Source organism: Polyodon spathula, chromosome 10 (genome assembly GCF_017654505.1).
Source record: "Polyodon spathula isolate WHYD16114869_AA chromosome 10, ASM1765450v1, whole genome shotgun sequence".
Lineage (NCBI taxonomy): Eukaryota > Metazoa > Chordata > Actinopteri > Acipenseriformes > Polyodontidae > Polyodon > Polyodon spathula.
The window spans coordinates 42,565,509-42,591,684 of NC_054543.1; the positions used below are offsets into that span (position 1 = coordinate 42,565,509).

Below are 26,176 nucleotides of genomic sequence, written 5' to 3' on the forward strand. Positions count from 1 at the left end.
TGACAATTCAACAAACGTGAACAGCTTACAAAAAACATTATGACAATGATTTCACAATGTTCCACCATGGCTGTCATCAAGAGAACTTTTGACTTTCTAAAAAAAAAATAATAATAAAAAAAAAAAAAAAAAAACATTAAAAACATCTGGAGGTCTTGACCACTCTGGTAAATAAAGTGGAACCCGAAGAGAGTCTGCCAAATCTTTGCAGCGTATTTAGTTTTGAATAACATCTCATTGCTTTTTGGAGCTAAGTTTTAGGGAAGGAACAGAGAAGCTGATTCTGGAATCAGAATGAATCTTTTTCCATTCGTCCTGAGAGGAGTAGAGTGGAAAATAGTTCTCAGTTGAATTTCCTGCTGCTCCTGTGCGGTTAAATCAGCAAGCTTGGTAAACCTCCTTCAGATGTCTTCGCTGGTGAATGTACAAAACGTCAGACACGTTTCTTTTTTAAAATGTATTTATTTAGAACATATTTTCAGGTCATTTGGATTTTGATAATATCCACTCTCCCAAGACAGGTTTAATGAGGATGCTAGCGTGTTTGTTGTGCAAGAGCAGAGTGATAAAAAAAAAAGATATGTTTCAACAGAAGAGACTGCAGTACATTACAAATACCCACCCATCACAAATAGAAATGTAGAAATCACGTGACATATGCACACATTCTTGAATTAAATAACTAAACAGAAATAAAAAAATCAGTGTGGATTTGTATCCTGTCTGGCTTCCAGCTCTTGTCCAGAATGAAAGAGCCAGCTGAATGCTAGTTTATGGTTCAATCACACTGCCAGGTAAGGTGTAGATTCTCCCACAAGCTGGGAATGACTCCTGCCTTTGGGAAGAATACCACATCTGTCATCCAGACTTATTAAAAGCTAGACCTCATCCATCTCACTATGAAGAGACATTGATAGGCTTCAGAGGGGTAAAGACGCCTTGTGCGGGCTTGAACTCCCTGCTGTAGGAGAAAGGCGGCAAAGAACCTCACCGAAAAAATGAAAATGGTTCATCTTATGCAAAGCAAAGCCCAGCTGTAGTTACTAGTATATTTGTTATGTTTGATTTTCTGCCCATCGATGTGTAAACTGAGTTTGTGTAGGAATGAAGAATGAAGAGGCAATGCAATAAATCATTTTTGCAGCACATATTTTGGTATTTATTGTAACTCTGTATTTCTCTCTCGGATTACTGAGAATGAAAAATAGTCACAGCAATTTATCTTCCTTTAAAAAAAAGATAACATACTACTGTATATATTATTTCCCTGCCATTTGTACTCATATCTCACTGACTCCAGTGTTTCTTCTCCTGAGTGAAACAAGAAATAAGCCTTGTCAGATAATTTAACTGTTGTAACAGATTATAATGTTAAGGAGAACCAATAAACGTACCCCATTGTATCCATAAGCAGATGGTACAATGTGTTTACAAGTTCTTATTCATTTGAACATGAATATCTGCAATTTGCAAAGCATGCCACATCATTTTTTTTTTGTTTTTAATGTAGCAAAGCTACACTGAAACATATCCTCAAACAGTTTTTTTGACTACACCCAGTTACCCCCATTTTGTTTATTAAAACTTGCCACAAACCAAGAACCCAAACGCATTTGAACCCGACCCCTTTGCAGTTAGATGGTAGCTTTATTCACAAAGTGAAAAGCATCCTGATAAATTCAGCTGTTTTACACCTCTGATTGTCTGTGCCTGGTCCTCTGCTCTTTTCACTCTACTTATTGGTTTCTCTTTGGAGGGAATGTGGAATGACGTTGATTAGCGCCTGGGACCGTGAGCCATGTGAATCCCTGTGATTACACTGATGTACCATGTGACCCAGAGCCAGCAATTCTTCACCTTCTACCCCAACTGACCCATATAATGTCGTCATCACCATCATGTGACTGTTGCTTAAATAATTCCATAGTCTGACTCCTGGTTATTGATTTGAAATGCCACTAAACAGTACTGCCATTTACAGTTGTGCAGAGTAGTAAAAAAAAAAAAAATCTTTAAATCTGGGTCTTAAAATCACCAGTAGATTATCGTAATTTTTTAACCATGGGCCCAGGCATCTAAACTATGTCTAGGGGGGTAAAAAAATAAATAAACATGGCAAACATGCCTTCAGCATCCTGTAGCTCAAAAACATTCCAAGCTTGTAAATGTGAAGAAACCATCGCTAATGCAGATTTTTTTTTTTTTTAACATGATCAACAAAGGTCTACAGCTCCCCCTAGTGGTAGTTTATTATGCCACCAAAACACAGAAAACCTGGTTTACCAAAAAAATATAATCAGGTCACCTTTAAATTCTAATCAGCACACTTTAATACAATCTGAAATAAATTCATTCAGCTGTTTTGGAGTGGTTGGGATAGCAAGAAGAAAACTCCAGAAAGACTTCCCAGACAGCAAATTCACTGATGTTTGTTTTACTATCTCATGTTTAAAGGCAATATAACAGAAAGTCTGAGGCACAGCACAAGCAATACACAAATCATTCATCAGATAGGCTGCCCTGTGGACATCTCCCCTGGATACATCGCTGTTATTTCCTGATGCTTTTCTATTACTGCTGCATGAGCTTCCTGTCCTTTCAGTTCTGTACTCATTGAGGTGCTGCAGGGTTTGTGATGTTATACACTGCAGTCCTAAATACAGACAGCTAGGCATCTCTTTATCCCCAAAATGTGTTACTTGTGCTGAGGAATGTCCTTTCACAATTGAATAAGTGGTGTTTTATATATTTACTGTGTGTGTGTGTGGTAGACAAGGGCAGGAAAGCATATACACAGACCGCAGGTTGCAGTTTAAATGTTTTTTTGCACAATTTTACTATACACAAAACAAAAACAAAACATAAATAACAAAAGCCTAGCTCCAACTTGGGGCATTAGCTAAAATTTTACCCAACTAAACTAGCACAGTACCGCTAAACCCTTTACCCATTTAAAAACATACGTACCAGATTGTACAACACACAGTTGTTTATTCGCACACACATTACTCACAGTGGGTCACAAACAGACTTCTGCTTCACCCACACTCCACACAAAAACAAGTTTACATACATACACACATGACGCTAATTACAACCATTCAAATAATAATTAAACTAACAATCCCCTCTAATGCACCCAGGTGTTTCCCATTCAGTCCTAGAGCCTACTGGGATGTGTAGTTTTTTTAGGCCTTTGGCATGACACATCTCCTGTGGGCTACAAAATTACAACACACAGTGAATCCCTATTACCTCAAAATCTGTGATATATGTATAGAAGGTGTGTGGTCTGGTGATTAAGGAAAAGGACTTCTAACCAGGAGGTCCCTGATTCAAATCTTGGCTCAGTCACTGACTCATTGTGACTCAACCTCCTTGTGCTCTGTCTTGTGGGTGAGACATTACTGTAACTCTGCAGCTGATGCATAGTTCACACACCCTAGTCTCTGTAAGTTACCTTGGATAACGGCATCTGCTAAATAAACAAACAATTATAGGCGCATCCACTACACCCGGAGTGGAATATAATAAATGGTTTGAAAAAATGGATACAAATGTTTTCCTTTTCCTAGTTAATTCAATTCTTCTACAACATGACTGAGATTTATACAAGCATTTAACTAAATGATATATGTGGTTCAGCACACTAAAAAACAGACTCCTTTGCTACTGGGAAACCAATAACATCCTTGAAACTGCGGTACTTGGTACTTTTGGTTGTGATCTGCTTACAAATACACATGATTCCATCATAGTAACACCTTTCAACACAGGAGCACTGTTAATCGATTTGCATTAATTAAAAGCTAGGTATGTTAATGTAGTTTAAATACAACAGCCACAATGAACACAGTAAAGGTGGAAAAATTAACAACATATTTGTTTTTCTTTTAATAATAATGTATTAGAGAAATATGTTTTATAACAATCAGCAAGCACATAAAGTTGTATTTCTCAACAGAATACCTGATGAACTTTGAAGCTACGAGCAAATGATGTCCAATTTACAAACAAGGAAACCACCTGTCATTTAACCAGTGTTGACTGAAAGGAAAAACAGAATCAAGAGGTGGCGTGATCTAACAGGTTCGGCACCATGCTCGAGGTAACATACAACTATACATTAAATAATACAGTATTTCAAACAGGTCCTCCATGAAATAATCAACATTGAACTATCAGGATATACACTACACTTCTGACTGTATGTTAACATTTGTCATTACTGTATATACACTGCAGTCAGAAAGGGTAAGCTTGCACTGCTCCAGTCCACTAATCTGAAAGATTGTGCATTTGCCCTACAATATATGTAAATAACACTGGAGCACAACTGAAGATCATTTGAGCAATTTGCTTAGAAATTCAACAAAAGGTGTGTTTACCCTGCAACTTGACATACTGAAAACGATTTAAAAACTTATTCTACAGCTATGTACACTGACTTTTGGTTTTCCTTATCTCTCAGACCAGTTGTCACAATGCATGCTGCTGTGTAGATTAGACCTGTGCAAATCTGAATTCATAGTCATAGGGAGGGAGTTTGGTTCACAGGTTCTGCCTATGCTGTAATAGGACATGTCTGAAGCACCAGGACTAGTGCTTAAACACCCCTCCTTATCATGCAGGGAAGGCTTAATCTGCATTTCAACAAGCTGACAGAACAAGTAGCAGTCTGATGGATTGCCAATTATGTCAATATGACCTTCCACTGGGATAAACAGGACCCTAGGAAAACCACGGCTTATATCTTTGCATGCCTGTAAGAATTTCTCTTCTTCAAAGTCTTTTTCATAATGAATTGTTTCAGTGCGTAAATTTGACTGCAAATTGCTCACCCACTGCTCTACCTCTAACTTTGCTGTTTCAAGCTGCCACAGATCTTGGTACCTCTTTTTCAGTGTTACTTCTGTAAGCTCAGTCCCCACCTGTGTTGTAGCCTGCACATTATGTTTCTTTAAAATACAATCAAAGTCATCTTTATGAACATGTTGTATGTACCGAAATACATTAGTGTCCAACCAGATGAGACATGCTTCTGCGTTGGAAGCATCTGCCTCAGAACTGAAGGGTGCTGCACCCTGCTCTGAGGTCACTACTCTGCTGCTCTGTCGCTCCCTTCTCCGATCTCTAGCCGTCACACTTTTCTCTCTCTGTGAAGTTTCAAGCAGCTGCAGTAGATCTTCTCTCAGCTTCTTGATTGCTGTGAATGGCCCCTCCACTCGAACCCTCTGGTTAGCCTGCAAAGACGAGACAATCACTGCTCTGTTCCTGGTCCGAAGTTCCTTTACCAGCTTCTCCTGCTCACTGAAAAGTGATAAGTCCACTTCTGCGCGTGCACAGCAGAACGCCTGTAAATATTAAAAAAATATACTGTATCTATAAAAAGAATATTAGGAGATAATCACCTTCTGGGAGGAAGGAAACAATATTTTGGTGAAAAAAACCTTACCTCTTGACTGAACCTATAAACAGTTAAAGGGTATTCCTTTTCTAATTCCTTGTCTGCAAGAAGCTGGTCCACTGTAAGCACCCGGTCTGCAACTGTAAAGCAGGAGAGAAAACATCATTCCGAGATTTTTTTTCTTACCTCTTATTAGCACAAACAAACAAACAAATAAATAAATAAATAAATAAATGCATAACTGGCTCCCATGTTCATTTGTTAAATATTTTCTTGTGCTTTGCTCCAATTTTGCTTTATTTTACTTAAATGTAGTTCATGTATAACAAAATCGATTGCTGTTGCTTCCAGGCCAATTGTTCCCTGTACTGTAGGTCAAAAGTACTCTAATACTGTAACTGCAACCGGACCTTGTGGCCTAGAGCACAGGAGTTGGTACCAGGAGTTTATGAATTCTTAAAAAAAAACAACATACAAAATACATTCAACAAGTAGGTCAAAAGGTAGGCCCAATAATGCTGTTGCCACTTCTATCATGTGGTAAGAAAAATATCTAATTTAAAATAACACGGACAAGTGGAATTAGAATATATATATATAATTTTTTTTTCATTTACCTTCTTTCTCCTCAAATGTAATATAAGCAACACCTCTGATAGGTGTTGGGTACTTGATTAGTTCCACATCCCCCCCAGCGCTTTTAGCTTTCTGAAAGTGAATCACAAGCTTGTCTGCCATTCTCCTGCAATCAAGCTCGTTTTCTGGAAAACCTGAAACGACGATTGTTCTCGCCTCATGTGTTTGGTCCATCTTCACCTTACTGCCTACAAGATAAACAGTCTGTGTAGAAATATGACACATTCCATTCAATGAATCTGTAACGTTTACTGTGTGGAATCATTTAGAAATCAGCTAGGGCCCCTGAGTAAGTGGGTTATCATATGCAGTGTCTTAAGATTATTTCTGTTTTTTTTGTTTTTTTTCTTCTATAAGAAGGGTATTATGACTAAACCTTAATGTTACTAAATCTGGCAACGTGCTAGTAGTTAATATGCTAAGTAGTTGTAGCATATATGCCTCTGTTGGTCTTATTTCATGTATTGTACGTTGACTATTTGTACTGTACTTTTTAAAGCAGTTTTTCAACTCCTAGGTTTTAACTCCAAGTTTCAAATACATAAATAAATAAATAAATAAATACAAAGCAAAAAGTCGCCATGATTACGGGATCAATGTAGTGTTCCTAATAACCTTTTGTCCTAATAATGTGAATGCAAAATGAGCATCTGAAATAAAGGCATCTCGCTACAAAACATTTTACAACAAGCTTAATTTAAATAACGTATTACATTAAGGAAAATAAGGAATACAAGGTTCTTGTGATGACATGGGTATTACTTTATTATTTTAGTTTTTTTTTTGGTTAAAATGAAAGTTTCTCTGGCAGTCTTTTTTTGCTGCAGATTACTAGTTTACGGAAATGCAAATGCTTACCGTTTTGAGGAAAATATCCGTTCGACACAAATGCAATGTATCTGAAATACGCAAAACAGTGATGTGCAAGTTTTGCTTTGCTTCCCATTAAAAGCGTCGTTTCCGGGTTGCTTTTCGCACACTGTAGTCTGTTACTTTACATATTTGCTAACAGGAGACTTTACCCCTGTGAAGTGTAAATCCCAAAATGCAACGCGTCTTTGCAGTTTGTTGTTGAATTTGGACTATCGCCAAAACTGTATTAGCTTTCTTTGTGCTGTTGTACATGTATTGTTGTGATGATGACTTGTTATTTATTAATACAGTATAAATAAAACTGTGTCGTGTTTACAACCACAAACCCCAGCCATTCCTAAAACTTTAAACTGATATTAAAATGTTTATACCTTTTCTTGTATAGTACAGTATACAGTAACATGGCTATTGTATTTAGTAAGCCAACATGTTTTTTCTTTGTTACTGATTTCTATTTGAAGACAACAGTTCTTACCTTTGTTTTATCTTTAATACAATAAAAACAAATATGTTATATTGAAATACATGTTTATAAAGACTTATATTAATCATGTCCTGCCATAATAAATGTTTAAGACTGATATCTCATATCTTGTTACATTCCCCTATGGCACATCTGCTCACTATTAACATGCAACTGAACTTCAATAAATGGGTAAATGTATGTCAATTGAATTCTTATTTTGTCATGCAAGATAAAAGGGTTTCCCAGTATATAATATATATATATATATATATATATATATTTTGAAGTATATAATATATATATATATATATATATATATATATATATATATAATATGCGATAACATGTAAATGTAACTTATTATTATAATTTACGCGTGTACATTTACAATTGCAATAAACAATAAACACAATATATATGTTTAATTTCTTTATTATGACATTCATAAAATAAATACAAACATTACAATATATGATTACTTTATTTGTACTGCCCAATAAAGGTCATCATGATTGTTGATACACTAATACAGGACCCTATTCTCAAACAGGGGTTTGATAGGAACTCTTTTGAGGGACCAGTCAGGGATTAGTTTAATGTCTACAAAGCAAATCCCCAGTTACCCATCTCAATTGCTCTCTCACACTCCGGCTACAGGCACGCCAAGGTGTTGTGAATGCTGAATCACTGGGATCCTTTAAGGCCTGACTTGACAATGTTTTGAGATCAGTCAGCTACTAGAACATGGAGGAGCAATGGTGGGAAGAATTTCACATTTATATTACTGTACAAAATTAAAAATTAATAAAACATATTTGGATATATTTCAGTTGACTCACATTTTTGCATTAGATCCATAAACCACTACCACCAACACTACATTTCTTGAATCTGTCAGACACATGAAGAGTTATAATAAAATACTGATCTCTAAATAAGAAAATCAACTCTCAGCTAATGCAAGAGAAACACATAGACATGTCCCACAGTCCTTGAATTTTATTCTCTGGCTACAGTTTCTTCATTAAAGTAAGCCACAGTAGTTTGTCCTTGGGCGGTGTATTTGATATTCTCCACCTCTCCCCCGTAGTTGCTGGGTTTCTGGAAGTGGATCTCCAGATTGTCCTGCAAGTCCTCCTCATCGAGAATATCCCTGACACCAGACAGCAGGACTGTGCGTCTGGAGGTGCCGCAGAATGTCTGGTGAAAGAAACGAAGATGAAGAGGGGCTCAATAAGTTGTACATACAGAAACAAAAAAGCAAAACATCATAGCACTTTCAGAGTTATAAACATCATTCTGGTTTCTCCAGAACCTTACAACAAAAAAAGTCTTAACTGGGAAGACTGAAATATTATGTACCTGCAACTCTATAAAATGTGCATCAAAGGATCTTTGGCAGTAACAAGACTACTATCTTTGTTTATCCTCACCTGCAACTTTTTTATCTGGTGTTCAGTGCACAGACTGACAGAAACTTCAGAAATATCGAAGGGGTATGTTTTTTTCATGGCCACACGCTCAGCAACTACAAACAGTCAAGACAGCATGTTAATTATTACATTTTTGTTGAAATATAAAATTCCAATTGCATGAGGAATGAGGTACAAGTGAACTAGTTCTCAGTTCTAAAGAAAGCCATTTGGATTTTGTACCTACACAACTATTAAATAATCATTTTGGCATGCATATTTACTGTATATGCCACAACAAAACTGCAGCAAAAGCAGCAAAAGAGAATGATTAGAGTATTTATGTTCAGTGTTAAGGCTTAACTGCATTTCTGCAATAGTTTGTAGTACAACTTCTATCCCTGAATACCCCTGATCTGACTAATAGTTTTAATGCAAACCTCCAGTATGCACAAATGTAATGACTGCTGTTCCAGAGTCCTTGTCGTAGTCGACATTTTCCACCTCCCCCCCTCCCAGGCTTGGCTTCGAGAAGCTCAGCTCCAGTTTGTCTCTGATCCTTTCTTCCGGTAGAACAGGAGGAATATTGGACACTTCAATCTTCTTCAGAGACATATTGAGCTGCACCTGCAGAAGTAATGTTTTTTTTTTACATCTAAAATCCAGATTGACATTGTTAATTAAACTGCTATCAAATATAATGATCAGCATTAGTACTTTGTAGTCTCTAATAAAACCATCTTATAATTCACAATTACAATGATGAGACTGTGAGTGTGATGAATTAGGTTATCATACGATTTCTGTGATTCTCACCTCTAACTCAGGATTCTGTTTTCATCTGCACATTTCCATTAATACCAGGCCAGGGTACTGTAAATGTCATGTTATATTAGCATGAGAGACTTGGGAACAGCATGTAAAATGTCAGCCTGACCACTGATGTCTCTGTAGGTTTACATCAAAACTCAAAACTATGAACACAGTCCAAAAGCAAAGTTGTCCTGAGGGTGTTGGTTATTAAGTGACTGGTGTTGGATCATTACCCTGCTGTAGATATTCTATAACCTAGATTTCAGGATCTTGAAAATATCAAACTACATTTTCTTCATACGGAAAATATTATATCCAAATGATTCAGTAAGTTAAAATGAACTCTACCTCAAATTTCACTGTTGGGTCTAACGCCACACGTGAAGGCTTCACATCCATCTTCGCACTGTCTACGGTCACTGGACATCTGGCAAGTTTTAAGATCCTTTCAGCAACTGAACAACAAAAAAAGGGTTCATGTGTCTTGTCTAGCATCCCCAAGTGAACTTGGCACAGAGAATCGCAGAATACAGGTGTGTGCCACATATGAATTGCACATATTTATCATCCGGAAACCAAAAAATTAAATAATGTCAGCCATCTATGGGCACAGGTTTTCCCTCAGAAGTTTCCACAACACTGAAAATGAAACTGGCATCTCAAATAGTTTATGCGATGTTGCGGCACATTCAAGTGATTTAAACGTGCTGAATATAAATACCACCACCATTTAACAAGGATGATTTAAATGGTGGTGGATCTAAACATCGCCGCCTGTCATTTTATTTCCTCCACTGATTAGATCAATTGAATTAACTCCCTTTTGCATTTGAAGAAGTGGTGGTAGAATGACAATTAACAAGCTCCTATCACGTGGATGCCTAATTGTGCACAAGTTTATCTTTACTGTTTAGCTAATGTATTGATTAGGGGTATGCTGATACTCACATTTAGCTTTAAGAAGTATTTATGGGCAGGTATTAAATAAATCCATTCATTAATGTGTTGATTTCAAAACAAGAGATGCTGTCCTTCACTCGTGTCTACAATTGAGTACCAATCAATGGCAAATAACTTCTGCACTGTGTTTTAAAAACTGATTGGATGTGAATTTTACTCTCGTCCAGGCCGCTGACATTTTTACTGATGCTTTAATGTAAACTGAGGCGTTAAACTGGATTTTGAATGGCTATGCGAATATGAAAATGCCATGTTCGTCCCAGCACTAATCTTAATAGATTAATACAAATGCCAATAATATCTCATTTTGACCAATTTCAAAACGTTTTCAACTAAAAAATGAAAGACAGCTGCTCAGATGCAGGGTTCTACAGAATTCTAGCCAATACCTGAGGAAACTTTGAACATATAGCAAATCATTCCAGGCAGTCAGTAGCCAAGCTCAAGTACCCCTCGCACCTTGCTCTTCCTCAAAGGTGATCAGAGCCTGGCCTCCACTGAGGGTGAAAGTAGGTTGCTCAATGATGGAGAACTGGCCCTGGATGTGAAGACAGTCCTCCTCCAGCTTGTGATCAGGAATCTCCTTTTCCACTCCAGTAAACTTAACCGCCTTCTCTAGAATCGCTGCTATGACCTGACCAGTGGAAAATGGAAAAAGAAGGAAATATAGTCCACAGAAATCAGTTAAAAGAGGCTTCTTGAATATTAACAACAGTTAAGTGATTCTTCTTTGATAACAAAAACATATTACAATGTGCTATATATAGCTAATTAATTTAAATGAATCTAGGTAACCTAGATACAGCGCACAGTGAAAACAATTGAAAATACCCTAGTATTCCATAAAACAGTCATAGCCAGGCTGCACCTGAAAATAAGAAAGCTAATAAAGGCTGTGTACTTGGTGTTTTATGCCAGGGCTGTCCAATCAATGCCTTGTGTGACATGTATGACTCATTGAGCTCCAGAATGTGGCACTTTTAATTTTAACACGTTTCATATAAAGCTACTATGGTTTGAAAAGTCAAGGGAGAAAGATGCACTTAAAATCAATCTGGCTCCTTTAGCCCAAAATGTTGCACAGCTCTGAGTATATATACCTTTACTAATATATGCTGTACAGCGGTGTTAGTCTGTAAATCTGTACTACCAGTAACACTATTGTCCAGACTGAAGGAAGGTCAGTAATGCTTGGGAGTGAAGACTCCTTCAGTCATGCTGTACCTGTTCATGACTGTCTTGTGAAGCACTGAAAGCACTCCATTCTGCTTTACTCATATGTTTAGTCAACATATGCTGTTTTATTTAGTCTTTGGATTGTCTTTAGTCTTTAGATTATGTTGACCAAGTAAGGGATCGTTACCTTAAACTTTTGCTGCAAGGATTCACTTTCTGATCTCATGAATTTAAGCCTTTCTTTCTGTTTATTGATCTGATGCCTCAGTTGGTGGTTTGTTTCCGCAACTGCCAGAGCCTCTTGCTGCAAGTCATTAAAAAAAACAAAAAACTGGTGTAATTATTAACAAGGATCAAACAAATAATATTATATAATAAATTAATTTATTATGTTCCATTGATTTAACAACAAACTAAAACAATACATAAAACATTGCATCTACTTAAATAGAAAGCAAATAGTCTTAATGGGGTTAAACGGACAGCAAATGTCCTGCCCCCAAGCATCACAAACCAGCAGGGGTGATAAAATGCTTTCTATGTATCTATTTTGAAAAGTTATAAACAGAAGATGATCTCATTATCATACTCCTCCAACTTGTAAGAGCAGTCAAACCCATCTCCACTGTGTTTTCCACTGAACAGTCCTCATCATAATGTCACACTTGATTTCTACCCTCTATTCTTTCTGAACTCATGTGCACCTATATAAACCACTGGTATTTGGATCCATTATGCTGACAAAAACAAAACAAACCGTTGCTATAGAGCCAGTCTGGCACCTGTCCCATACGTGGCGGTATAACAATGGAGGACTGTATTTAGCAATTTTAATAAAGGGTCATAAAATCACTCCAGTGGGTAAAATAATCTCAAATGAATGGGTTACAGTGTTCCCTAAATAGAAATTTAACCCCTACTGGAACAGTACCTCCAAATCCTGCTTTTGATTTTCCAGCGCTTTCCAAAAGTCCTTCTCCTCTTGAACAAGCACCATCATCTCATCTTGAGCTTCGTTCTTTTGTTTTTCTTGGTCTAGTTTGTCTAGCAGCAGTCTGGATTTTACTGCATCTGCTTTTTCAAATTGCGTCTAGTAACGGAAAAAAGGGGAAGTTAGGATACTTAAAAATGAAGTTGTTGTAACTTTTCTTTGTAATAACAGGCAGGACACAAGCAATACTATTCTAAAAATGCAGAAACCAGACACTTAGCTTGCAATAGAATATAGTATGCAATAGATCATATAATATAGAATATATATATATATATATATATATATATATATATATATATATAGTATATATATATATATATATATAGATAGCAGGGAGGGGGTTAAAATTCCTCCCTGCTAAAACCAGGCGAAAATGCACTGTGGGTGAATGGGCTAAGGGTTTTTGAATGGGTGTTAATTGTGTTCATTGTTTTTATTGTTTAGTTAATCCCCTGCACCTCATGGTAATTGCAAATTAGAGCCAGGTGCAGGGTATTTAAGAGAGGCAGCCAGTTTGCTCAGGGCTGCTGAGTGGAGAGCCTGACTGTGTCTGTGTCTGTGTCTGTGTCTGTGTCTGTGTCTGTGTGTGTGTGAGAGAGAGAGAGAGAGAGAGAGAGAGTGTGTGTGTGTGTGTGTGTGTGTGTGTGTGTGTGTGTGTGTGTGTGTGAGTGTGAGTGTGTGAGTGAGTAGTCATACAAGGTAAGTCATTGTGAAGCCTGTGTGTTATTGGTTTGGTGTTGCAGGTAAACGGCTTAGCCGTCCTGCGTATTAGTCAGGGACATATTAATGTTTAGTCAGAGCTCCATGACAGAGCTAGCTGTTTGTTTCTGTTTTGTTATATTAATTTGTGTTTATTAAAAAGTGCGCAATAGCGCTGAAAAATCAATTTCCATGTGCTGGGTCCATTCTTAAAGGGGCAATGAACTCTGAAAGTGGCGCAATCTTTTACTATGTATATATATGAATAATATATTTTAAAGCTATGAACATTATCAATTCACCTTCAATTGTTCCAGTTCCTTTTTTAAGTTTCTAAGCTCTTCTTGGTCTTCTAGTGACAATTCTTCAAGGGGCGTCTTTGACTGAAACATAGCATTTTAAATGATTGATTTTCATTACTGAAATCATGAGTTTACTGGAATGAATGAACAGTCATCATAAAAATTTCATCTGCATGTGTTTCTCTTCCTGTCAAAGTTCAAATAAACTAGCTTAATTAAGTATATAAGTGTCAAGTTTATTGTAAAGTTTATATTTACCAACTAGAAAAACAGGTTAGGCATCTATCATTTTTTAAAATTTATACCTAAAACAGATTTCAGCTTTTTTCTGGGTAAGATTCTCATGTCCATTTAATAATAGCTCAGCTTGTACCAAACTTCATTATCAATTGCCTAGATTCCACTGTATATATTTCTGAAAATAATAATAACAGTACTCACAACATCTCCATTGAGGACCAATGGCTGTGTGGCTTGGCTAGTACCCATTGCCATCTGTGTGTGATGATAAGGTGCATACATAATACAGAAACATATTAGTTACTGGTAGTTAGTGTTACTTTGCTGCAAAGTATAAATCGATACTTTATAAGTACAGAACAACCCAGCAAAAATGTACTCATTGGGCCCATGCTGGCATAGATAGGGCACCATGAGCAAAGGCAGCCCATGTAAAACCTGAACTGGCCCAACAGCTTACAATCACCATAGCTGGGCTAATGCATAGGCCAGTGAGGGCCCGACCCTGTGTAATCAAATTTGATTTGAAACCAAAAAATAAATAAAACGGGTAACGGGTATGATCAAGCAAGTTTCACTTTTGCCTAGTTATTTAAAATAAAAACAATTCTACTGTGTTCAATTGAAAAGTGCGTTACTTTATCTAATTTCATTACTTACTTGTGCTGCGCTGTGCCTTCCCTTCGCAGTAAATATTAAAGTACAGCTTTTCTCGGCAATACTACATTACTTCCGTGTGGAAAAAAATTTCTCCCTCTGTATCAGAAACCATGCGCGCTATTAAAATGAAAACCGAAAGAGTGTTAGCTATGTAACAAAATCTGCTTCAGCGCTAGGGGTCATTTTTATCAACCAAGAGTATGCTCTGCCCTCGGAGTATAAATCGGCCAAAGCAACCCCTAAGTGATATAGTTAACATGTCTGAGTATTTATAAGTAAAACCCCCAATAGATCTGGTTACATTTAAAAACTCTAAAAAGACATTACCGGGTATAACAGTTCATGTTCCTATTCTATTTGTTAAGGCAATAAAGTAACGCGTCATGGTTATGGGTGTGTCAAAAAGTGTTTTTTTAAGTTTCGGTTTCTGTACAGCAACTCGGTTTATTCTGTATTTCTTGTTTACGGATTCGGAGTGCATTCTAAATAATATTAGTAGGCAATCTTTTTTTAAAATAATTTAATAAAATAATGTTTAGTCAGAGCTCCATGAGATGTATTAAAACGTAATAGGGAATACATGAATGCTTCCTTGTTGGTTGTAGAAAATCTTCCTGACACTTTTGACTCTGTAAAACCTAAGTTGGCTTCATATTTCTATGGCTTTATATAATATATATATATATATATATATATATATATATATATATATATATATATGCATATTGTCTTGTTTAACGTTTTGAGTGTTGTCTGCATTGTCATATTCCAGGAAAATATGATGCAGCACATCCAACTGAAAATAGGACATGGGAAAATAATGGTGTCAGGGAAACAGGATGACGTCTTGACTTATTCAGAATGGTAAGGAAAGAGACAGCAAGAAGCAGGAAGAAAAGAGGATGAAGAAAACGGTCCACTCGGCTCCAGAATAAATTATGAGCTGGAGGTGGCCTACCACAAAAAGGAGAAGACCTAATGCTGATGCAGTTTCTTGTTGAATCTCTAGATTGAGAGGATCCAGCTCCTGAAACAATCAATGGCAGAGCTACCCTGTGAGAAAGCAGACACTGGACAGGAAGTATCCAAAAGCAACCAACGCGCATTCTTTACTATGGGACCACCAAAGACATGTCAGAGAATAAACAAAACAGGCTTTAACAGATGCTTCTGTGGAAGAAATGGTACGCCTCATACTGCGGTTCTATATTCTTTAAAAAAAAATTGGTTTGATATTTAGAAAATGGGAGAAAATTCCCTCTATTTTAAGAACTAATAACAATTTGAAGCAGCCAGTGTAAAAATGGAGGCATCTTCACCCACAGCTTAGATACAGAGCAGGAAGATTCTGAATGTGTTTCCTGTTTAATTATGTTGCTTTACATCATCACCCTGATCTTGCTGCTGCCAAAGCCCGAGTCTTCCCATCATCATCATCCTATGAGTCTGTCTGATAGTGTTTTCATTGTGCTTTACATTCGGTAATTTGGAAAGACTAGTGTTTCTCCAGGACCTGACTCCCGGTTTTGTGTGTGTGTGTGTCTCTTTTCTTGGGAAAGGGAACACAACGGTTATTAATGAGTGTTGACACAAATACTGTAAATTAACTTTTTTTTTCCAGCTACCAAATTTGGGCAAGGAACTTACTTTGCCAAGGAGGCGTACTACTCTTGTCAGAATTCATATTCCAACCCAGATGAAAAGGGGCACAAATAGATTTACACAGCCAGGGCAATCACTGAGAAGCTTTGCCAGGGTATTGAAAACTTAAAGGAGCCAACCCCAACGATCCAAACTCTAATCTCTGTGACTGCGCTGTCGATAGTGAAAAGACGCCTTTTATATTTGTTACTTTTTGTGATGATGGAGCCTACCCTGAATATCTTATAACTTTTAAAATTATAAACTGAGCCTTGAGTTCAGGAATGTCAAACACAAGTGTAGTTTGTTATTTTATTGATAAACCAGAAGCACTGCTAGTTGTCCCTTACATAATTTGCAACTTTTAAAGGTATGTTAAAAACTGAAAACAATTTGTTATGATCATTTATCTTAAGCAGTTTTAAAGTTTGTATCGTATACTTTTAGTGTTCAAGACAAAGTTCAATGCTTCCCTGTGGAAGGCAAGTACAAAACCAGTACCAGGAAGTATGACAATTTATTATACATTGAACTTACGGTTTTGAAATCTGTCTTGCACTCTTTGTACACATTATGAAAAAGACAAGCCAAGTTTACTTACTAAACACCGCTCATTATGTTTAACATTTTAAATATGTACTATGTTTTCTGATTAAGAATTCACATTTTCCTGTTTACGGAAAGGCAGTTCAGAAAATGACATAAAGGTTTTCTTGTGTTGCTCTTACTCCATCATATCAGGGACCCTTCCTCAATTTAACCCAGACACCATCTCAAAATCAACTAGGTGCAACAATATAATGAAAAAGGAACCATTTTTCCACGATTTGACAAGAAGAAATCAATGTTTCAGTCTTATGAAATGTAGATGGTAAATGCAGTGATTGTTGCGCCCTCTAATGGACCCTATGATCATAACCAAATTATTTTATGGTACACTACTGTCGCCATCTGGTCTTGTTTTTACAAATACGACTCCAGTTGAATTTTTTGTGCTAATTGGAAAAAAAATAGTATTTGTATCCAGTACTGATATTTGTTAAACTCTGGGATTTTACAGGCAGGGTCCTACATTTTGATCATAGTATTTCTTTTGAAAAAATGGGTTGTACATTCTTTGTTGGTTATATTTAATTCAATATGGCTTCAAATAATTTAAATCACGTAACAGTTATTCTGTGGAAAGCTTGAAGCTTTGTGTTAGCTTGAGGTTCAGCCCCCTTGAAGCAAGTCAGTGTCAGTGCACTACACTTGCAGATTGAATTATAAAGGAAACTAATTTGTACTGTATTTAATAATTTAAAAAAATATATAAACTCAAGTGTTCGTCATTTGGAAAGCAGGTTAATTTAGTTTAAAAGATTACATTAAAAAAAGGTGACATTTACCAATACTTTTTGTCCTCCACTGGGGATGCAGATCACTGGCAACTAGGATACAGTGGAGGCACCATTTGATGGAAAGGAGGTCAGATGTGATACAAGGAATCACTAATCCAATTGTGATTACATTTGGTTAAGGCATGAGATACTTGGCAGCTTGTCTTTATGTGCATATGTATGTCTAAAAATATTTTTCTGCTAGGTATGTCCAGACATGCATAGTTAATGCTTTGTACAATTACATGCCCAACTGCTTCAGTCATGGAGGTAGCCGCTTCACCAACCATGGCAGGTTATCTTAAGTAATGTGCAGATAAAGCAAAAGGCATTTTACCTGCAGGTCTTATAACAGGATGTGGTGATGACTGCAGATTAAGGTTTAAAAGCTCAGGATACATTATAGTCAAAAACACAACCAGCCGAGCTTGCTGAAACCCTTTTTTTATTGTTATTAATTGAGCGCTGGAAAGAACACTAGTTTTTTTAAACTAGAAGAAAATGTTACATAGCTTTAGCAACCTGTGGAAATAGAAGGGGTGGAAACTTAAACCTTTATATTTATAAACCATTTCCTACATTCTCAACTAACCAGGCTTCCTTCAAGTTCACAAACTTCAGTTGGGATATGTTTAGGCCATGTGATTTAAGCTAAAAGCAAATTTGCTTGTATTTACCAAAGCTTACCTTGAATGCAGTGCTACTGAATATCCATGTCTCAAATTACTAGTAATGAAAGGGCCACCCATCATAAAAGTAATATGAGGAAACTACATGCCCTGCAAAAATTCCAAGTTCCTTGAATTGTGATAAAATAGAAAAATCACATGAACTCCTGGCAAATCACCCCAGTTCCTCATAAGCTTTTGATTTCAGAAGCTCTAACTACTATATAATATTCCTGGAGTTTATACCTTCTTGGAGTTTAGTTTGTTCAAACTGGCAGACAAGCATTAGCATACAGCACTGTATTCAATCCAAGATTTACTAAATACATTTTATTAGCTTTTAAAAGCTTTAACAACCAACACATGCATAACCAAATCCTATTTCTTATAGCCAAGGTACAAATATTCCAAAGTACAGTAGTGCAAAGTCTTCACACTTAAGCAAAAATGAAACTGGGCTAACAGGATACAATAAAACAAAATTAAACAAAATCTGCTCACAGCTGTCTGGAGTCACCTATTGATATTCACCAATGCAAAGGATCAGTTAAAAGGTTTAGAGGCATGTAGACAAAATAAGCCGTCTTGTATTAAATTCGCCAATATAATTACAATTTAATGAAACCAAATAAGAAATATTGCACGTTAGTAGGTATCCATATTCTACATTTGTTGAGTAGAATTTCCATTCCAAGTGTTATTGTCATCCTCATTATCTTCCTGAGTCCTTAGCCTGTAGATTTTACCATCTTTTTTAAAGTCATCTGTATGTTTTTCAAGAACTCGTTTTCGAATTGTTTCTCTGGGGAAAAAAAAACAAACAAAAAAAACAAAAACAAATAAACATTTTTAGAAAATGAATAACAAGGCTTCAAAAGTATAAGGTGTACTGTCAACCATGGGCCAAAGAAGGCATTAAATTCAGGATATCATGCTGGGATTTGAAACGCAGCATGGGTATTAGTTATTCAGATTAAACAAAGTCAGGAGAGTACAAAAAACATAATATGAACATTTTCAAGTGGTCTACTGTACAAACTGGATTAATGACAATTTGTTGTTCTCTCTGGTTAATAATTGGCTCAAACAGTTTTTACTGTACATTCACAATCCCTGGGGCATCTCCGATCTTTCCATGACAAATGGGGCGGATTCTTTTTGCTCACCTCTTTGGCTCCGCTGCAGTGGACGTCGAAGGCTGCGAGTGCTCTGGCTCGGAAGGCTGTCTCGTGGAAGACCCAGGGGGTGGTGGACTAGCAAACAGAAAGTTGTTGATGAACCTCCAGACTGCAATGAGCGGGTAGAAGATTGTACCCAGGACACCCCAGATCCCACCTCCAGAGAACTGGACCACCGCTGCAGCCGATCTCCCCGTCTGCTGTCAGGAGAAATGAAGGACTTTAACAAGGTTTTACTCTATGCTTGCTTTGAAAATGTTATTTAGCGTTTCACAACTGGAAATACATACCGGTAGCAATACTATTGCGGCACTTGGTGCCAACTCAAGCTCAAGCAGAGTTTTGCCAAAATCTTCAATTGTGAATTCTCTCCTGGGAAACATGGTGGCCAGTGAAAAATTGCCATACTTTTTACCCACTTCCTGCAGAGAAATAATGCAGAGGGCATTCATGACACACCCATCTGAATATTTTAAATGATCAAAACACTGCTGTAACTTAAATTATGTGCATACATTTTACAGGTGACAGTGTTCATAACCAAGGTAATTTTTCAATCTGTTGCTGTTCAGACCTCTATCCAATTCCGTAATTATATTTAGAAAGATTCAATAGTACTGAGAAAGACTTTTTGTGGACAGGGAAACCAGATGCAATGATAGCATAGCAAACTAAAACAGCATCCTTAGTACTTTAGTCAAATCTTTTTACCTGTGCAGCAAACTGCCTGGCCTCCTCTAGCCTGGTTTCTGAAGGAAACTGATTAGTAAAATATGATCCATCTGGGAGTCTGAACTGTATCCTGGCTATTGCACTACAAAAATACATATACAGAAACACATTTAAAAACATGTCATTTTTACCGAAATGTTTTATTTTTTAAAGTGTTAATGCCAAGAAGTAACCATGTACCGTACCTTCTTTCCTTCTGAGAAGTCTGCTTCTTAGCAACTAGTTCAGCCTGTCGGGCCTGAAGAGCCGCAGCCGTGGCTGCATCCACTTCTTCCTTGGTCTTTGCATAGCGAGCGGCTCGATCAGCCCGATCCTGGCACAAACAGCAAGAAAGACCAAAATACCAGCACATCAGAATGATGTTAAAACAAGGGGAACATTTTCTGTAGCCTGGCCGGTTAACCATTCTATCCGGGCACATCATTCAGATGATGCACGAATTCCCATTAGTTTCTGCAACAGTGAATGCAAACTTGAAACCAAATTCAATTTTGTTCCACCCAGTCGTTCTGAATTCAATATTTGAAGTACCATGGAACATGTTGGATAGATTTCCTTTTATAATATTTTGGAGGTGCCTGAAGATGTCTATTCAGGGATCCCAAGATAGGTCTGTTTGTTTTTTAAATAATAAAATATTTACCAGTGCAATCTGTTGTTTCACTCTGTCCCTTGCTGCCTTCTCCTCTGCCTTCTCCCGGTTCCTTTCCTCCAACATTCGCTTGGTCTTCTCGCCTTCATTTTTCTTCTTAAAATCCATTATCTCTTTGCCAACTTTCCTGCGTTCCACTTCCTTCTTTATTTCATTCTATAAAAAGAAGAAAAAATAGCTTGTTAATTAAAACAATATGTTTTACAATATATAAATTTAACTTGGGTCAGAAATTCACGCTAGTTAGTCGCAAACATTAACAAAAAAAGCTTTTTTTCCCCCTCCTGTTTTTGAAAGCAATTGGTCAATTTCCATATATAAAACAACAAACCTACAGTAGGGGGAAAACTGGGATCTGAAGACATGGCTTCACGTAATAAAAACATTTAGAAAGGTGTTCAACAAATAAGGACTTATGGAAAAAAATCAAATTATATACAGTAGCAGAGCTTATTTTAAAATAACCTCCTCTTCTTCTCTGTTCTTTTGCTCTCGGCTTTTTTCAAGTTTCTTCGTCAACCTAGGAAAACACAAAACCTGAGTTTCACCAAATTAATTGCAAAACCACCAAAACCACTCTTTGAATGTAATAAATAGTTGGGCAGAAACTGACAGGGGTTGAAAGCACTTTATTTTTCATGAGTTGCCATAAATGTAGCAGCAACACTTTCAGTAGCCATCAATGTGAACAATCATCTTCAATCCTGGCATAACAGGGTGTGTATTTAAAAGGTTAAAACATTCTGAATAGTATCTACAAAGTATTATTAAATCTATTAAATCTACAAGAGGTATTCAAACTAACCTTTCCACCTTGATATTAAGGTCTTCTTCTGGCTGGGAACTTACTGAGGAGTCTTCAGAGGAGACGCTTATTTCTTCTGCTGGACTTGGCTGACCTGAATGCACTTCATCCTCCACAGATTTAGACAGACATTCTGATAAATATAAAAATGATCAAAAGGTTTCATCAAAACAAAATGGTAATGAAACTATACATCAGTCCCTTCCAAAAACGCTGAATTGTCAGTCTTTAAGCCAACTAAATCTATCTTTCCCTCCATCACAGTAGCACTTTAAACACCAACAATTCAATTTAACAATTTATTTAAATAAATGACTGGTGCCTTTCAATCTACAGCTCTGTCTCAAAGGACTGCAGAAGCACTGAATTACAGAGCCATGATCATCTGTGCAGTTTTAAACTTGATAGCCACATTGCACTTCAGTTGGTTTGTTTTTTTTGCTTGAAGGAGGAAATCAAACTTTATTTAAGAATCAAACACTATACCTTTTGATGCTGCTGCAGCAACATTTTCTGGCTCTGCACCAGATAGATGTGAACCATTTGGCTGATTGGTTTCTGAAGGTAAGCTCTGTGACTGGCTGGTTAAATCTGGGGTGACCAAGGATGCAGAGTGCTGCCCTGTGGCAACCTGGTTTTCATCAGCTCCTCCCACCTTTACATTCTTCTGCTGTACGTGCATCTTAATAAAAACACAGCAAACCATTTCACTGTCAAATCATTACATCGTAATGCTACCTACCTATTCAAATGTGCAATGGTGCTAAATTTAGAAATACAGAAAGAAACCGCATTTAATGTCAAACGTTTCTGACATCAAAAAGACTTCTAGTCAAAATGGTTGTCACTAAACGTGTTCAGTATTTCTAAACTACAGAACAAAAAAAAAAAAAGTACAATACAAATTACTCTATTTTTACCTGTTTGACTTTTTCAATTCGGTTCACCAGCTGTTCAGCTGGGACACTCCCAGCGATTACCTCAAGGGGAATCCCATTGTCTCCTATAAAAAAACTGGCAGGGATGCACACAACAGGGTCTTTTCACTAGGAGTTAAGGAATCTGTTGTACATCTGTGGCACCACTGTAACCATAACATGCACAAGTATAACCTCATTGAACAGATACAATTAAAAGCACACACACACACAAGTTTAGTTAGATGCTTCACTGATTATGTCATTTGCTTATTTAAATACAAGTCTGGGTTTATTTTAACAACTGTGAGCAGGTAAAGTGCTCTGTACTAAGATAACATCACAGTAGAGATGGACAACAGGAAATAAAAAGGATACAGATCTGGGAAAACTGCACACAAGTGTCACTGCAAAAGAAATAAAAAAAGTCAGTAACAATACCAGCTTTTAATAAGTATATTTAATCAATGTAGAATGGCATGTAACCTTTATGAAGAGAAGCAGAACAAAAATAAATGCAACAATTTTAAAGAGCTGTACGCCAGCTTAGATAGATGCAGATGCAATCGTTGTTATTCATTGAGGGAGCAATTATTTCCAGGCATCTCCAACAAGATACAAAAAATAAATTTAAAAAATGTACAGTTGTACAATTTAACATTCATGACAAGTCACAAGATCTATTGTACCCATCAGGAGTACATCAGGAGTCCCTGGGCTCAGAAGAAACCAAGTGTGTGTGTTACACACACACACACACACACACACACACAACACATTAATACAACAAGATTAATAGATTAGTTCATGTAAACCAAAATCCCACATACCGTATTTTAATTATAAATATAGCAGCTACCAAATACCAATACATTTGTCAGTGTAGCGTGCACGGGAGAAGGCAGCAGCAGGGCTGGTAGGTGACGTAATCACACACGAAGACATAAGCCCGATATACACTCCTTGCAAAGCAGCCAGCTCTTGTACAGTGGTATCAGAGCTGTGCTTCAATGCGGGAGGTCCCGGGATCGTGCCCGCCCTCCGTCTGTGTGTGGATTGCCTCGTCCTGTGTGGATGCGCCTGCCTGCGGGAACTGAGTTCGCTACATTGGTGTCAGAAGTGGATGCAGGTATCCCGTCACACACTCGTCAGACTGTAGCCTGATGAGCAAGTCTGGGGTGGACTTGAGGCTGGCAAAGGAGAGTGTAGCGTGCACAGGGGAAGGCAGCAACAGGGCTGGTAGGTGACTTAATCACATACAAAGACATAAGCCCGATATACGCTCCTTGCAAAGGAGCCGGCTCTTTTGTACAATGGTATCAGTACTGTGCTTCAGTGCGAGAGGTCCCAGGTTCGCGCCCACCCTCTGCCTGTGTGTGGATTGCGTGGTCACTGTGTGATGCGCCTGCCTGCAGGAACCGAGATCGCTACATCAGCATAATAAATAGAACTAAAATGAATGACCTTACTACCCACCCATCCCTTAAAATATTAATCGTTATCTTAGATATTAAAACTATTAATATTCATTACAATGCATAATATATTACAAAGCTATTACCATTGTATTAAATAAAAAATACATAGCTATAGTTCATGATCACACTGATTTAACTATTTACCCCATGCAAAAAAACAAAAATAAAAACACTTTCAAATCAAACCAATGTGATTTTCAGCCACAATATACCCTGCACATATTTTTATTGCCTACTTGACCTACCTTTTGGCGTCAACTTTAATTGCAACAAAAGATTGTGTTGTAGCTTCTGCCACTTTCTCATCCTCCCAACTTGAAAGCATCTGTGTGGATTGGTCATCTTCTCCTAAAAGTCATGTTGTCAAAAGCAGAGGATTATCAAATCATACCAGAAAAGTGGAAAACTTGTGTTAATCATCTGCATCAGAAAACTGTGGGTTTGAGATCAGGTGCCAAAGCAGGTTATAAAAACTCAAGTACTAGAGACAACTAAATTATATATTAAATTCTGATAGAAAATGCAGCAAATACTTTACTTGCATTATATAACTGACACCTCAGACATAACATGTAATGAAATAATACATTCTACACAGTGGCAGCATTGGTTTAAGATTAATCATATATTATACACCAGATTATCGAGGGCATTTATTGTGGCAACGCCCATACAAAGAATAGACACATTTTGCAATGATAATGTCTACTTTTAGTTCCACAAACCACTGGATTATCTATCATTTGATCATAATAGATCTACGACATGTAAAGTATTCGAGAAATCTAGAAAGTTATTGATGCATAGATATGTTAATGTATCCATATAAACAACGTATTCAATGGCGAAAGTTACCAGAATAATGTGTTTATTTAATACAATGACAACATAATCGGTACAGTTTGTACAGCTAGTGTCATTTCAATCGCTACCCGCACTACAAAATAGTCAGCTGTTGTCAGGTACATACGAAATAAAACGTTTAGAGCAGATGCTAGCAGGAATTAAATGCCAAGTCTGTTTTCATATAGTTTTGGACTGCTGCTATTACTTTTATTTTCATTATGTACTCGAGTATTTTACATACAGACAAGTCCGCCAGTGTCTGTGAGTGACTGAGGTACGCGTCACACCAGAACCAGTGAGTAAACAAAAGCTCATTTCTATTATTTACTGGTCGATTGAGTCAAAACGCCTATCCATAGAACAGTATTTGTAATACAAAACAGATTAGCAATGACCTTGCTATATACAACAATAACAAATACGTGTTAAAATGAAACATCTAAACACGGATCTTGTCAGTTTTTGCATACCGCAAACAGTGACAGATAGGAATATAGTTAGTTGTGTAGCACTATTTACAGTTCAATTTCTTTCTTTCTCATTATAAAATGTCTCAGTATTCTTCCAGTAACATCTACGGTGTCTAAGTATACCTAAAGATACTCTCAAAGAAGTTAAAATAATGAAAATATATTTTTGTCAGTCCACCTCGTAATATAATGACATATTTCCTACTAGGCCCCTTAACTATATATATATAAAACCTTTGCAAATACCTGCAATAAAGACGACAAAGACGGAGTTTTTCTGTTTGGCTGATGCGATGGCAGCAGGGATAGAGCCCTCAAACCAAAGCATTGTATGTAACAATTCGTCAGCCCCGCTTTCCACTGCAGCAATCTTTGAAACCTATTTCTAGAACCTTCAAACTTATCACTGAGCAAGCGTAGCCCAATAAAAGACTTACGTGAAATTGTAGTCCAAAATGGATTCTGGGACACGTGGGTGAATCAGGACTCAGCTGAGGTTTAAAGTTCAGTTAAGTATTACAGTACTTTTCACGTGATAAGGGTACAGTGCGTACGTTAATGAGCCGCTCAGAGCGGCCCAGTCAAGAGGACTGTAGGTCCGAGTGAGCAGACATATTCTGGTCCTGAGGCTCAGTTACCGCCCCCCAGTATTTTGGTATTTTGCCCGTAGGAAACATAATTCTATATCTTAAAATTACTTTTTATTTCGTCAAAGAAAAAAAAAAAAACAATACCTCTATTTTTTAGAATTAGAAGCTTTCATTGCAATATT

The 26,176-nt window shown here is 37.0% G+C and overlaps 3 protein-coding genes across 7 annotated transcripts; all 3 read right to left on the reverse strand.

Annotated features, from left to right (window-relative positions):
* Positions 1 to 3,438: 3,438 nt before the first annotated feature.
* Positions 3,439 to 7,054, reverse strand: LOC121321588 (RNA-binding protein 43-like). Of its 2 annotated transcripts, none has more exons than XM_041260595.1 (4): positions 6,902 to 7,054; positions 6,025 to 6,231; positions 5,456 to 5,547; positions 3,439 to 5,243 (listed from the first exon to the last, which is right to left on the reverse strand). In XM_041260595.1, the coding sequence occupies exons 1-4, from the start codon at positions 6,987 to 6,989 to the stop codon at positions 4,461 to 4,463; spliced, it is 1,170 nt and encodes a 389-aa protein (XP_041116529.1). In that variant the 5' UTR covers positions 6,990 to 7,054; the 3' UTR covers positions 3,439 to 4,460. The 2 variants fall into 2 exon arrangements, with proteins under 2 accessions (XP_041116529.1, XP_041116528.1); XM_041260594.1 differs by having other exon boundaries at positions 3,439 to 5,354.
* A 788-nt stretch (positions 7,055 to 7,842) lies between these two features.
* LOC121321502 (N-myc-interactor-like) lies at positions 7,843 to 15,006 on the reverse strand. Of its 3 annotated transcripts, XM_041260484.1 has the most exons (11): positions 14,966 to 15,003; positions 14,639 to 14,755; positions 14,180 to 14,233; positions 13,739 to 13,819; positions 12,675 to 12,833; positions 11,931 to 12,047; positions 11,027 to 11,201; positions 9,956 to 10,062; positions 9,235 to 9,421; positions 8,816 to 8,910; positions 7,843 to 8,582 (listed from the first exon to the last, which is right to left on the reverse strand). In XM_041260484.1, exons 3-11 carry the CDS (start codon positions 14,231 to 14,233, stop codon positions 8,382 to 8,384), a joined length of 1,176 nt encoding a protein of 391 aa, XP_041116418.1. In that variant the 5' UTR covers positions 14,639 to 14,755; positions 14,966 to 15,003; the 3' UTR covers positions 7,843 to 8,381. The 3 variants fall into 3 exon arrangements, with proteins under 3 accessions (XP_041116418.1, XP_041116419.1, XP_041116420.1); XM_041260485.1 differs by having other exon boundaries at positions 13,739 to 13,813; positions 14,639 to 15,006; XM_041260486.1 differs by having other exon boundaries at positions 13,739 to 13,872; positions 14,639 to 15,006.
* Positions 15,007 to 18,086: 3,080 nt separating this feature from the next.
* LOC121322336 (UBX domain-containing protein 4-like) lies at positions 18,087 to 25,841 on the reverse strand. 2 transcript variants are annotated; one of them, XM_041262160.1, is made up of 13 exons: positions 25,651 to 25,841; positions 24,334 to 24,436; positions 22,989 to 23,017; positions 22,614 to 22,732; positions 22,180 to 22,375; positions 21,694 to 21,826; positions 21,354 to 21,408; positions 20,880 to 21,044; positions 20,422 to 20,549; positions 20,216 to 20,318; positions 19,795 to 19,926; positions 19,493 to 19,701; positions 18,087 to 19,128 (listed from the first exon to the last, which is right to left on the reverse strand). In XM_041262160.1, exons 1-13 carry the CDS (start codon positions 25,730 to 25,732, stop codon positions 18,990 to 18,992), a joined length of 1,593 nt encoding a protein of 530 aa, XP_041118094.1. In that variant the 5' UTR covers positions 25,733 to 25,841; the 3' UTR covers positions 18,087 to 18,989. The 2 variants fall into 2 exon arrangements, with proteins under 2 accessions (XP_041118094.1, XP_041118093.1); XM_041262159.1 differs by having other exon boundaries at positions 19,493 to 19,704; positions 25,651 to 25,840.
* Between the last annotated feature and the right edge of the window lie 335 nt (positions 25,842 to 26,176).

Coding starts and splice junctions, on each gene's coding strand:
- LOC121321588 (XM_041260594.1), bottom strand. CDS start 6,989: ATGGGAAGCAAAGCAAAACTTGCACATCACTGTTTTGCGTATTTCAGA. Junction 6,232..6,901: donor CGGATATTTTCCTCAAAACG/GTAAGCATTTGC, acceptor TTTATCTTGTAG/GCAGTAAGGTGAAGATGGAC. Junction 5,548..6,024: donor TACATTTGAGGAGAAAGAAG/GTAAATGAAAAA, acceptor CCTGCTTTACAG/TTGCAGACCGGGTGCTTACA.
- LOC121321502 (XM_041260484.1), bottom strand. CDS start 14,233: ATGGCAATGGGTACTAGCCAAGCCACACAGCCATTGGTCCTCAATGGA. Junction 12,048..12,674: donor ATCAAAAGCAGGATTTGGAG/GTACTGTTCCAG, acceptor AATGACTTGCAG/CAAGAGGCTCTGGCAGTTGC. Junction 8,583..8,815: donor ACCAGATAAAAAAGTTGCAG/GTGAGGATAAAC, acceptor TTCTTTCACCAG/ACATTCTGCGGCACCTCCAG.
- LOC121322336 (XM_041262159.1), bottom strand. CDS start 25,732: ATGCTTTGGTTTGAGGGCTCTATCCCTGCTGCCATCGCATCAGCCAAA. Junction 19,927..20,215: donor CCAGGCAGTTTGCTGCACAG/GTAAAAAGATTT, acceptor ATTTCTCTGCAG/GAAGTGGGTAAAAAGTATGG. Junction 19,705..19,794: donor CCGCAATAGTATTGCTACCG/GTATGTATTTCC, acceptor TTCTCCTGACAG/CAGACGGGGAGATCGGCTGC.